The 14,268-nt window shown below is 32.6% G+C and overlaps 1 protein-coding gene across 17 annotated transcripts in view; it reads left to right on the top strand.

Annotated features, from left to right (window-relative positions):
* Bap111 (Brahma associated protein 111kD) overlaps window positions 1-14,268 on the top strand; it is a 643,372-nt gene that overhangs the window by 610,400 nt on the left and 18,704 nt on the right. For 15 of the 17 annotated variants that reach the window (XR_011333967.1, XR_011333968.1, XM_069835490.1 and 12 more), the window contains 4 exons: window positions 2,915-2,999; window positions 8,777-8,881; window positions 11,375-11,547; window positions 13,912-14,013. Coding sequence is in view for 14 of the 17 variants with exons in the window: in XM_069835490.1 (XP_069691591.1) it covers window positions 2,915-2,999; window positions 8,777-8,881; window positions 11,375-11,547; window positions 13,912-14,013 (465 nt within the window). In the remaining 3 variants the exon portion in view is untranslated. The remainder of the gene's footprint in view (window positions 1-2,914; window positions 3,000-8,776; window positions 8,882-11,374; window positions 11,548-13,911; window positions 14,014-14,268) is intronic. The other 2 variants (XR_011333969.1, XM_069835481.1) reach the window with 1 other exon arrangement.

The following is a 14,268-nucleotide window of genomic DNA, read 5'->3' as shown; positions in this document are numbered from 1 at the left end:
TGCTGTATATAGAATTCAAAACGTGCTTCATTAACGTGACTATACATTTTGGAATTAACCTCCATTTTTACATTCGTAAATAGCACTTTAAAACTTCATTTCTAATAATAAAAATTACAGCAGTAGAGAATTCATAGGATCCCTGTATTTGCTTGGAATGTATGTGTTCGCAGTCGGGTGTTCCTGTGATAATAAAATTTTTAAGGAATTGGTTCTTTTTTATTTGGATTGTGAATATGATTGGGAGCAAAATAAATTTAATGCAGTTTTTGCGTTATATTATTATTTTTACTTTATTTCTTCATTGAATATAGGGTGATTAAGACTACCCGTAACTGTAATTTATTTCGGAAACTAGTGCATTAAAATTTTCGAGAAAAAAATATATATTATTAAACTACATGTGAACTTTCACTTGAACTTAATTTCATCAATCAGTTCTAACAGGAAGTAGGCTCAGTGGCGTATCACTTTAAAATTTCAAATGGGAATATGGGTCAAATAGGGTACCATTTGATAGAGCTCTTCAAAACAAACAACTTTCATAAGAAACGTTTTTATTAATTCCCATTCTTTCAATGAGAAAACGTACGAAAAGCCAATGGGTGATTCGGACCACACGTAAGTCATTTATTTCGGAATCTAGTGCATTAAAATTGTCGAGACAAAAATATTTATTACTAAACCACATGTGAACTTTCACTTGAGCTTCATTTCATTAATCAGCTCTAACAGGAAGCAGGGTCAGTGGCGTATCACTTTAAAATTTCAAATAGGAGTCCGGGTCAAATAGGGTACCATTTGATAGAGCTCTTCAAAACAAACAACTTTCATAGGAAATGTTTTTTCCATTTCCTAATCTTTCAATGAGAAAACGTACAACAAGATAATGCCATCAATATTGAGAAATGTTAAAAAACGAAAATGTAAACAAGGCAATTAATATTGACATTTTACTGAAAGACTGGACAATTCCATTATTTTTTTTAAATGTTCCAACTGTCTGCCGCTCTGAGCAGCACACACCTGTAGTCTTCTTCTAACACTGTCAGTGACTCGTAACACTTCGGCGTGGTCAAGTGATTGGCAGGTCTCCCGGATTCGCTGTTTTACGTTTTCGTCTTTTAACATTTCTCAATATTGAATGGCATTATCTTTTTGTACGTTTTCTCATTGAAAGAGTAGAAATTGGTAAAAATGTTTTCTATGAAAGTTGTTTGTTTTGAAGAGCTCTATCAAATGGTACCTTATTTGACCCGGACTCCCATTTGAAATTTTAAAGTGATACGCCACTGAGCCTACTTCCTGTTAGAACTGATTGATGAAATTAAGCTCAAGTGAAAGTTCACATGTGGTTTAGTAATAAATATTTTTTTCTCGAAAATTTTAATGCACTAGTTTCCGAAATAAATGACTGTTACTGGTGGTCTGAATCACTCTGTATATACTATCTGTGTAAGTATTTACAATGAAATTACCGTCTTTCATCTGAATTGTTTGTTGGAGAGCTGTTAGTGTGAGTTATGATAAAAGAAATAAAAAATATAATTCATGGAAGAAAGTAAGTCTATGCCTCAAGCAAACACTATATCAAAATAAGAGTCTGATACATTGTTAAGCAAGAGACGATGTACTAGTGTGACATAATTCATTGCCACTGCTGAGCAAGTGATGTCAGATTTTGAAACTTTTCTAACATTTTATTCATTTGACCCTCGAGCACTTCACGTTAACAGATACATTTTGGAACGGAATGAAATTTTCGAGAGGGAGGCACTATGACCCAGCACTACGACCTGTTACAATCCATTGTGCTAATCTTCAAGCTAGGCGCATTCCCAAACCCACACCGGCTGACACACTAAGACTATCTGCTTACTCAGGTTTCGAGCAAGCCACCCCACTCGTCCCTAGGCCAACCCCCCTTTGTATGTTGCCAGCCAGCATTTGAGGAATGCTATGGAATTAAGACGAAATGGATAAATGTTGATGGAATGATGTAGGTGCCTAATATGTGGAAAAGGGAGAACCCCAAGAAAACCCCAACTGAGACCTTGTGTGCCACAAGTGTGACAGGCGTGACAGACTGAGAATATGACCACTCAGCCATCACAGGGGCTAAGATACATTTTAATTAGGTGTTAATCCTGAATCAGAATAATTTTTAACATTCATCATCTGTAAAACAGTGTAGGCTACTAGGCCAGCTATGACTGCAGGCATGTTTGCTTGCTTGATGCAGATTTGTGTTCAGGTGTGAGTTCAATTTTCACTTGAGCTGATTACCTGCTCGAGACTTTCCCCAACTTTAAGGCAAATATCAGGTAATCTATGGCGAATCCTCGACTTCATCTTGCCAAATACCATCTTGCTATCACCAATTCTATCGATGATAAATAACTTAGTAGCTGATACAGCATCATTAAATAATCAACTTAAAACAATCCATGTAACATAAAATAAATTTAATTAAGTTAAATATAATTGTATGCCCGATATTTATAAAAATCATTAATGTGGCTTCCTTCAGAAGGACTGTCTTAGTATATCCCTCTGGATGAACTAAGTGCTCGTTGATTTGTTCCAAGCTACACTTATAATCCTCTCATTTGTATCAGATATATAGGAAGAGATTTTATTTTAAGTCTGCAATAATTTCAATGACAGAGATGCCAACTGCTATTTGAAAAAAAAAATTGTGAGTATACTCAGTTCTCTGGGGCTACCTCCAATGGGAGCCAGTTTGTTTAATAATGATACAGTTCCAAATTCCAACATTGTCTACTTCTAAAATCAAATCTCAACTATTAAGAAGAAAAAAGAATATGCGAGAAGATATTTGATTGCCAGCAGAGTCCATAGTCGGCATCTCTGAATCATAGAATGTGTGGCATGCTTGTTGCTTGTGTTGCAGTTAGAGTATGAGAAGAACTTGAAAGTGTACCACAACTCTCCTGCCTATGTGGCATACATCGCAGCCAAGACCCGTGGTAAGTCTGGTAGGTTGACGCCCACTCAACGTTTCTTGATGGTCGTCTGTTGTCTGATTTCTTTTTATTGTAGTCTTTATTAGTTGCAATAACATTTATGATCAACTGCTGTAAAACACGTGGTGTTAATTCTTCTCCAATTCAGAGATTAAGGATTATTGCCTGTTCCAGCCTCACTAAATATTACAGTGAAACCTCTCCTTACGGACACCCCCAAGATACAGACACTCCTCATAAAATAATATAGAAATAATGATAAATTTAACTCTCATTTACGGATACTCTCAGACACAGACAGCTGTTTCACAGTCCTAAAGCTTGCTTTACCTCCTGACTGCGGACAGAACTTGGATTTCAATACCTGATGTGTTACAAAAATGGAAAATTTAGTTTTGAGAACTGTACAGAAATTCTTTAACATGAAAGAAGAGAATAAGTGTCTCGTAGGCTACCACTAGCCCAGCCAGCTAGCCCTTGTTAGCTGGAAGTGGGTGAATAAACCAAATCATAAAATTTAACCTGTCTGATGACTCCAAGGTTTCCGCAATCGTGAAATATTTGACACATGATAGGGTTAGTAGGATTATTCTCTTCACTTCAATCAGTTGTTCCGTTTCGAGGGAATAAAATTGCATGGCACAGTACTGTATTTCCCTTTTTCGGTCTTATCTACTGTAGTTCAAAGTTACAAAGAATTTACTGTAGTACGGTAGACTGTATTTAGAATTAAACTACATTAATACATTTCATTTAAAGCGTGAAGGGATACATAATGCATATTATAAATTTATTGTTAGATTGGGGAGCCCCCCTCCCAATAAAGGACACCTCCCAGATGCGGACAGATTGTTACATCCCTTTGATGTCCATAAATGAGAGATTTCACTGTACTCCTTTTTCTGCTCATCCTTGGATCTTCCTATTTCTCATTTATCTCTTAATAAATTATAGCTTGTTTAGGATTGAGGCTTTGATTCATCTCAGAAGAGCAGGGCTCTGGTTTGTTTAATAAATCATTATGGATTAGAATGTTCATATATCTTACATGTTTGACATAGTACATATTTCCGTGTCTTTGTTCATAAACTGCATATCTTGACTTTGTGACTGTTCAATTCGTAATGTAGAGTTTTTGGGAAAACCAATGTTTCAGTTACTAAACATTCCAGCTAAAAAAATCCAATAATAGTGGGTCCCAGTTATTTAAATGTTTTTTTTTTATCAAGATATCTTCCTTTAATACAGTTTTCACTAACGTATACAATTATGGAATGGTGAGTTACAAGAATTGTCAAGAAAAAGCAAATGAAGTATGTGATTTATTTACGTTCATAGATGTACAGTAATTACAGAGAAATTGTTTTACATGCGAGATAAAATGGAATGTGATATATGGTGAAGATAACATGTTTGCTGCTGACAATAACGTGAGTTAGAAAGTTTCTAAAATTCTGATGATAAAATAACTAGGAAATCAATTATAACATATTTTAAAATGTCACATTTTAGTGACCTTAAAAAGAACTGTGTTTATAATGATGATAAATTATAAAGATAACAATTTAAGTAGATGTTTCATATTTTTGCAAATTCAAAGTAAAGAAATTCTATTACCTTGTCGTGGAAATTAAAAATTTCTGGTTTGATTTTATTTCATCATTTTTTTAACTAGCCATTTTGCAAATCAGTATTAAGTCAAATTAATATTAAATGTTTCAAAGCTACAATTATGTCATTCATTATAAATGAACATTTATAAATACATATTCTCAGTGTTGCATCTTTCGGGAATAGCCTATATACACAAAGGGGTATTAATAATAGTTAGCCTTGGACCTCGTTATAAATAAAAACGAAATCAGTTACTGTGGAAAAGGATATGTTATTTGATAAATAGGTATTTTTTTTTTCTTACGCCTTTAAAAGGAATGTTTTATTGATTAAAGATAATTTGAAAAATTTTTCACCACTGCATTTCTCGTGAATTCTAGCCCTGTTTGATTTATTGCATCAACCCCTTCCCATTTAATTTTGTTGAGTTGAATTCAATATGGCGGACATCCACTTTATACACACAAATATGATTCCTCTGAAACTAACCTGTTTCTGTCACGACCAATTATACCAAGCTTAATTTTATCCTTTACATTTTATGGGGGATGTTAAGAACTTTTAACTCACTCTGTATTCAGTTCCTATACTGTATGTTTCTCCTGTTGCTTCAGTTATTAACATTTTTCGTTCCTTGTGTTTTTCTTCTAATATTTTGATGAAGAAGAACTGAAGAAAAGGAAGGGATTGGAATGTTCGTTTCTTAGCACCAAATGGTTACTATATCTTTTAATAATATTGAGTAAAGGACACAGTTACTATAAATATTTATTTATTTCTCTAATGGCAAGAGACTGGAATAATATCATTGACCCAACTGATCCATCATTCTGCTTTAAAATGCATATTCTCTCCTGATAAATTTTATTGTAAATATAACTGTTAAATTTCCAATTCAGTTCTATTTCAATAGCTTAATTTTTCATTATCTATTTATTTATATTTATTTTTATAGTTTTTCTCAACCAAACATACTTGTAAACCTTGAAATATTGTTCATTTCTTTTTTTTTCTTCCACTGTTCCCTATCCAACACAACTGCATCTTGTAATCCTTTCAGCCCCATACACTGTCTCACTCTTTCCATCTACTTTTCATCTACTTTTTCAATCCTTAAAAAAAAAAAAAAAAAAGCAGAGATCATGAATGTTGAAGTAACTATTAAGATTACTGTTTCATTTCAGATGAGTGATATATTTTAAGCAATTCAATTGTTTTCTTTTAGTCTTTGTAAATAATATTGTATCTGATTATGAGTCCTAAATGTGACATTGGTTCAGAGCTTTAAAAAAATAAGTATTGTAATTCCAATTGAAAAAATGTATAATTATTATTTTCTTTTTTGTTCATTTGAATTGATTAGGATGCCGATATTTTAAATCCAAGATTTGGACGGCTATCATTTCGATGATATTCTCTCTTTTGTTATGAAGTTATAACTTGAATGAAACACTTAAATGAAAACTAGCTTAATTTTGAGTTCATGCCTAGAGTGAAAGCTAAAGTTAAATAACATTGTAATTTTCAATTTTCTCAGTTTTATGTCTCCCAAATTGCGTATATTTTCTTATATCTTGTGAGACATTGGTTCATGAGTGAAATCATGGCTCAACAAAAGTTAATTATGCTCATGTTCAGCAACGTATGAAAGTTTCCTTATATCTGAAATGAAATGGTAGTCCATCTTTGTCTTTAATATTCTCTACCTTTCTATGTACTAATTCAATTTTCCGAGTGTTTGTCTTTGGGATTGAAGTGAAACGGATATTCTCAGCGGTTCAACTACAGAATGACATGGGTGTAAAAATGATTCAAAGTTCTTCAAAATGCAGTTCTCTCTCCTGATACATTTTATGAAGTCCAGAAATCAGCAGAATAGGCATTCTATTGTACATCTAAACGAGAAAAATTATGTATAAAATATAATGAAGCTCAGTACCTCATGTTTTCGATATATAGTACAAATTGATAATAATTAGGAGATATATACCATACATAAAAATAATTATAGCAAAATTGAGAGAGTTTTAAATAAATAGTTCTTTCAGATATTTAATAATTCCAACACTATGTAAGAATCACCGAAAGGATTTGAAAGGAAAAGGGTTGTCTACTTAATTTGTTTATTTTTACATTGACATTCAATTCGTGGAATACTGTAATTTCATAGTGTCGTGTTTTGCTTATATTACTAAATGTTAAAAACTCGGAAATATTTTCCTCTTCCATTTAACATTCTTCTTTACTGGACTTTATTGATTCTTCCCATTTTACTTATTTCTGTTGTATGTTGTGTAGCATGTTCTTTATAACTGCAATGTAGTTTTTTCACATTCATACTCTTAAAATAGAAGATAAATTTAGCAACAAATGTGAACATTTGCAATAACAGAATTTATTCTGTAGATAGTGCTATTGGTGTTATTAAAATAAAAATATAAAATTTATGAATGTAGGCCTACAATATAAGAGTAGAATAGTGAGAGAAATAATTTATTACAAAAATTACGAAAGGGTTTAAATGTATTGTTAAAATATCTTTTTTTGATTGTTTGGAAGGAGTTGATTGTCTTTCTTATCTTTTACGCTCATTTTATTTTTGTTTTCACTGCTTTAATCTGCCCTTGAAATAAAGAAATATACTGTACTTCCAAAGAATTGACTAGAGGTAAATTTTCATTAATTTAATTATCTAGGAATAGCATTGCAATCCATTGGTGGCGAGCTAGATAAAACATACAAGTAATAGCATCAGTGAATGAAATCACCAACCTCTTTTCCCACACAACAACAATGAACTATTTTGTGAACAGTTCAGCCAATTGTAATGTTTATCACGTGACTCAGTGTTTACTTCTCACGTTTTTCTTGGAGTTAATGAAGAATAGAGTGTAGATTATGATTATTTTGTCGTATGAAGTTCTTATTCAGTTGTTTTTTTCTCGTAAACAATTTAAAGTACTTTCAAAATAACAAATACAGTATTCTCTTTTCAGTATCATATTGTCATGTATAAAGTTTATGAACTTGATTCGTATGTTTAAAGATTCATAATGTATTGGTTCTTCCTTTCTTAAATAATTTAAATATTATGTGTTTATTATTATTATGTGTTTATTATTATTATTATTATTGTTATTATTGTTGTTGTTATTATTATTATTATTGTTATTATTATTATTATTATTATTATTATTATTATTATTATTATTATTACCGTAAACTGGGATTACTTTGAACACAGAGGAAACTTTGACCATTTTTTCAGAAAATCATATTTAGGTTTCTACATGCTGCACTTGTTATAGAGGAGGTAAATTTGGTATGAGAATGATTTTATGATAATTTACCACCATCTATAACAAATGCAGCATATAGAAACCTAAATATGATTTTCTGAAAAAAATGGTCAAAGTTCCCTCTGTGTTCAAAGTAACCCCAGTTTACGGTATTATTATTATTATTATTATTATTATTATTATTATTATTATTATTATTATTGCTGTTGTTTCTGTATAATGGATGTAACAGATAGAACTGCTATTTACAATGCCATGTTAAATTTATTTGGTGTTTTTCTTAACACGTAACCTCACATGCGTTTTTAGGCTTTCACAGTTACTATGATCGCTGTGATCAGAATTAGTTTATGTATTTTGGAACTTAACATTTTCAACGTTTCGAAACTACATACAAGTGCCATAATCAGAGTAGATAGATAAGACCAGAGCAGGCGACCACTCTGGTCTTATGATGGAATTTGTATCTAGTTTAGAAATGTTGGATATGTTAAGTTCCAGGGCATGGTAGGTATCTAAAAGCCTAATTCTGATGGAATAACCTTACTGTAGAGTTCTGAGTAACTATTTACAAAGACTGTAGTTTACTTATGTCGATTTTAATGTCATTGTCATTTGTCCATTGCCCGAGTAATTCCTCCTGGACATTAATAATTTCATCTTCATTATATAACATTTAAGTAAAGGTCCATTGCCCGAATAATTCTTCCTGGACCTCTTGTGGTAGTAACCCACAGTCGTTGTGTTTATCAAGTTCTGTTGTATTGCAAATGTTCATGTAAATAAGTAGAAATGAATTCATGTTCGTTCACATTACTGTTCATGTATGCTAGTGAATGTGCTGAATATTATTCTCATAATCGAAATGTTCTGCAGCCCAGCAGGCTTCTGATGATCGAGAGTCTCATGAACGTTCATCTGGAGGTTCTGGCAAGCCAGCAGATCGACGTATAGATATTCAACCTGCTGAAGATGAAGAAGGTAACTTGATAAATTCTTTATAAATTTCTGATTTGTTGTAAAGAAGTATTGACTTACATTTTCTTCTGCGGTCCATGATGTAACAGAGCACTTATGTCTGTGGTTACAGAATGTAATGAGTTATTTCTGGAAATACTGCGTTTTATGGACTGGTGTACATAATATTCTTGTTGTATGGCAGTGATGTGGGAAAAGAAGCACACTAATGACTTTCAAATCTTTCGTGTTGTGCTCCCAGGAAGTGTAGATAAGAGAAGTGATAACAATAATTGTTACAGACAGGGATGCACAAAATATGTAGATAAAACAAATTCTTCACATTAGAGTAGCAATGTATTACGAATGAATCAGTAGGCCTAATAGGTGATGCAAAGAGTAAGAGTTTTGAAATGCATACAGAATTATCATTTGTTTTCCTTTCTTATTAGCCTAAATGCTTTAAATAAAAACAGCAATATTTACAGAAACCAAATAATTGTACTGTCTCACATCTACTGTAATTAAAAATAAAATAAATGTGTGACTTAACACAAATAAGAACTTCATTCAGAAATAAGTAAGTAAATAATACAGACCAAGGATTTTTTTGTACACAGTAATTAAAAAAAATGCTTAATGCGCATACAGTTATTCATTATTGGCAGCAACCCTGAAGTTTAGGCATTTTGTACTCACCTTTTTCACAAAAGACACTTCGTTCATTTTCTGATGTTAGTTTAGTTATGTCAGATGAAAGTTTGTTTGCAGCAGCAAACATTAAATATTACTGGCTACAGATTTTTTTTATCAGACATTCTTGATCTCAATATTGGTTTGTTAATTTTGTTACTGAAAAAAAACTGCTCACAAACAGATATAATTTCACCCGAAAATGCACTAATATTTAGGATATCCCTGTGGATCCAACCTTTTGTAAAAAGAGATTATATCTTCATTAATACTGGTACCAAATTTGCTTTTAAGTTGCCTATCACAAATCACATCAATTAATTGAAGTTGTAACTCTGGTGGTACAGTTTCTGGATTTGCAGAGTAGGGAACACAATAATTCCAACTGCTGAAGGCTGAAATCTCTCAAAATTTTGGAATGTTTTGTTAAGTTCTTGGAGCAGATCACTAAGAATTGAACAGTACTTCTCAGAATTTATGGTAGTGTTCAGAGATTGCAGACTTGGAAAGTGACTTAAATTCAATTTTTTCATCTGAGATATCCACAACGATAACTTTATTTAGAAGCTTCTTATGCGTTATTCATATTGTTGGTCTACGTATTATTATCTTGTAATCTTAAATTTAATTGATTTAAGTGTTGCAAAACGTCTACCAAGGGAGCAAGATCCTGAATCCATGAACTTGGTTTGAACTGGTTGTACATTTTTTACCTTTACATGATTCCATTGACTTCGTCATGGACAACCTTTGAACTGCTTCCCCTCTTTCAGTGCATACTGGTAGGTAGGAAGGAGAGGAAGGGAAGTAACCTGTGTGTGAGGAAATCTGTCTGTTGGACGCACTAGTGACTAGTCCATATTATAGGTTTAAATATGTACTGCTGTTGTAGGGTTATCAGACATTTGTATTTAGCGGGACATGGCCATATTTTGAACATCTGTTCTGTCATCCATATTTATTTTTGAAAATTTGTTAAATATCTGTATTTTTATATATAAATAAAGGTCCTAATCATCTGATTTTCAATAAATAAATTTTCGAAACATGAATTCAATTATATATTTTCCAAAAATTAACTTTAATTTGTATAGAACTCAATACCTTGAAAATTTAAAAGCACTTTAACAAGTTAGCAATTTAGAAGTAATCCTTAACTCAATTTCCAGAGTCAAAACAATGTTTTTCAAACTGTGAGTTAGGCTTTTTGACTTCATGCCACTCAGTATTAACACAAGGTATTATCAAATATAATTTCAATTTTTTCATCTGAAAATCAGCATGAGTAAAACTATGAACATCAAAAATTATTCTTCCGAATGTAATGAAGGCCTCAGAGTTTTTTCAGTCATCTGTCAGCAGATATATGGTGAGTGAAGTAGTTTTTCTAATTACATGTAAAATTTGGTAAAAGGAATAGCTTGGCACTTTTCATACATGCTTTGTATAGTGCTGGCACTAAAAAGTACTATGCTATAATTGTATTGATTTGTGTTTTTGTATTTTTAATAATTTTCTTCTGTTGTACAGAATTATTTAGTATAAGCCTACATAAAGTAAGAAGTCATGCCAATTTTGCAGCTCATCTCGCCAAGAAATAATACATAAAACATACATATTCATTATTTTCATTCAGTACTTTAGTCATCTGTTTACATGTTGTAAATGAATGTGGATTTTGTCCTATTGCAAGTCATAATACCATGTTACACATTTTGCACATGGTATGGTCGTGTACATTGTTCTATGAAGGAAGTCCCAGGAGTAACAAGCAAAGAGAATCCTTTTGAAAGAGTTGCGAAAATTTTCTCTTGTTTATTGCAGACCAGGATGATGGCTATTCAGTGAAGCATGTGGCGTATGCTCGTTATCTTCGAAATCATCGTCTAATTAACGAGATTTTCTCGGATGCTGTTGTGCCAGATGTTCGCTCTGTAGTAACTACAGCGAGAATGCAGGTTTTAAAGAGACAAGTTCAGTCACTTACCATGCATCAGGTATGTATAGTTGTTTACATAAGTTTGAGTTGTAGTTTATTGTGGAAATTTTGTAACACTCGAATATTAATTGTGTTAATAATAAGTGATATTTACTGACGGTGAGACATGCATAACTACCAATTCAATCGCATAATTTGCTCACTTTTTTTTTATGTTTTTTGACCACTAGAAAATTTGGGTATGTAAAATGGCAGATATTTTTTTTTAGTAGAGGGCCTGATTTAGGCATTATTCTAGTATGACTGAGAATATAGTAAGTTGTGCCAATATTTTATTTAAATTTTGTAGCAGTAAAAAGTTTTTATAATCTTGAATGTATTGTTTATACTATAACCCACTCAGTAGTCTATAATGAGTGAGATCATAATAGATATTTAAGTGATAGTTGATCAATGCATCCTTGATGTTGATGCATGAAATAGGTATGTGGAGCAGAAAAAAAAAAAAAGTTAAATTATGATGCGCAAAATACACAGGGGCACAAATTATACAAGCAATATTCCATAATAGGACTACTTTACCATACTAGAAACCAGATTTTATCAATTTTATAATTTACCATTAATTATATTATGAGTGTGGAAACCGACAATAAGAGTGTTACAAATTATAGTCGCTTAGCTGTTATTTCTGGCGTGACTCCTCCTCTTTGCTTATGCCTTAGGAAGTGAAGGCTCTATAAAGTCTAGGTAGGTAGTATCATTCGCCATTTTTGTTCTTTCGTTACCAAGCTACCAGACGAGGAATCTATTTGCCGCACTGTTAATCATTATCATGTCGTAGCTCCTATGATAAATCAAATGCACTGTAATTGAGCAAATAATGAGTTGCAAATAACATCCACATGTGCTTTCTGCGAATGCCAATGAAAGAGCCAAAATGGCGGGCGATTATATTAAATATTTATCGAGCCTTTGGAATGCATAACGTCATCAGCAGCGAATGAAAAGACACACACATTTAAATGTAGCCGACCTACAACGTGATTGGCTGCCAGAAATAAGAGCAACAGGACTATAATTTAATTTTGTAACTGCAGAAGACAAATACATTGGTAATTTAGATGGAGGCTTATATGTCATGCCGACTTTGAACACTTGCACCAACTATAGCAAAACTTGTTTAAAATGGAATTGCAAGGGATCGAATTTATTTTATAAAATGAATAAGTTTCTTCACTCAAAATTACATGCATCTTAAGAAATTTTATTATTGACATACTGTATGTAAGATTACTACATACCTATAAATAACTGAAGCTCAGTGACACTGGCTGATATACATCCTTTGACACGGAAATTGGTTGCTGTTCAGAGATTAAGTCCCATCTCGGAATAACTCAGGAATCATCATGTGCACTGTGTTTACACGCATGCACTTTACATAGAGTCATAGCCTGATCTTTGTAACAAGAAGAAAGAGCTCTATAAGCCATAAGAGCTTTGTGGGGAATATGTCATTTCATGACATAGAAATACATCACTGCTACAACTTGTCTTCATCCTCAGACCCTGATGCTTAATATTTTATTGGACAATATTTTTTTAATACACTGGGTGATTTACTGTTGGCTGGATTATTATATTTTTTTTCTGGCTTTTTGAGGGCCGGACCCAGGATAGATGCCTACACTTAGGCTAGCTTTGACACATTGTAATTGGCCAAGTCCAACAGGTGGCCTGAGTGACATTTGTGAATCTGATGCTGACGGATGAGCTATCCTGCCTCAGCCCTGACAGCAGGTCCCATCTTCAGACGAGTACCAAATAAGCCCCAGGGCCTGGAGCCCCAAGCCCTTCTCATATCAGCATTGAAAGCTCGTCCCAAATAATAGATGATATGAGGGGAAATTAGAGAGTGTTGTTGGAATGATAGAGGGAAATGTAGATATCTGAGAAAAACTCCCTGCAATGTCTGCTTTGTCCACTACAAATTGCATTATAATGTGACCGGAGATCGAATCCAGACCACTGGGATAGAAGATTAACGTGCTAAACTTGAGCCACAGATGCTGCTGCAATGGTAGTGGACACAGAAACTTAATGAACAAGCATGTGATTTTAAGCAGGAGTAAGAAGTGTGTTACAGATTATGTTAGGTTAGATTAAATTGTATTTTATTCATGTAGATAGGTTAGATATGGTTTAGTATGTGATTATAGTATGTATTTGTAGAAGTGTAAATCCAGCAGCTGACTGTATTACAGGAATCACATTGTAATACAATTTTTTCTTATTACCTACATATAATCTGATAACTTGTGCTAAGTTTTTTTTTTTCCTCTTCTTCGTTAGATGTTTTCTTTCTACCTGGTAAAGTCTAATATTGTGTTTCTCGTATTTGTGATACATCTTATTACAGAAGAAACTGGAAGCTGAGTTGCAGCAAATTGAAGAGAAATTTGAAGCAAAGAAAAGGAAATTTATTGAAAGTAGTGAACAGTTTCAGGAAGAATTGAAAAAGGTTAGTTGTGTAATTTGTGTAATTCATTTTATTGTATCATCATCATCATCATCATCATCATCGGTCAATAACTTATTCTTTTTTCACACCTGATTATCATTTAATGCTCTACTATACGTACATCAGTGTGATCGAAACTCGAATATGCATCTGTAGTTTGAAACTTGATTACAACTACTGATTTGGCTAAAATTGAAAATATACAAAGAAAATTTATATCTTTATGTTCATTTAGATTTCTGCCCATTAATTCCG

This window comes from Periplaneta americana, chromosome 9 (assembly GCF_040183065.1).
Source record: "Periplaneta americana isolate PAMFEO1 chromosome 9, P.americana_PAMFEO1_priV1, whole genome shotgun sequence".
In the NCBI taxonomy this organism is placed as follows: Eukaryota; Metazoa; Arthropoda; class Insecta; order Blattodea; family Blattidae; genus Periplaneta; species Periplaneta americana.
Note: the sequence above shows the minus strand (reverse complement) of the source record. Positions and strands in the feature narration are given on the sequence as shown.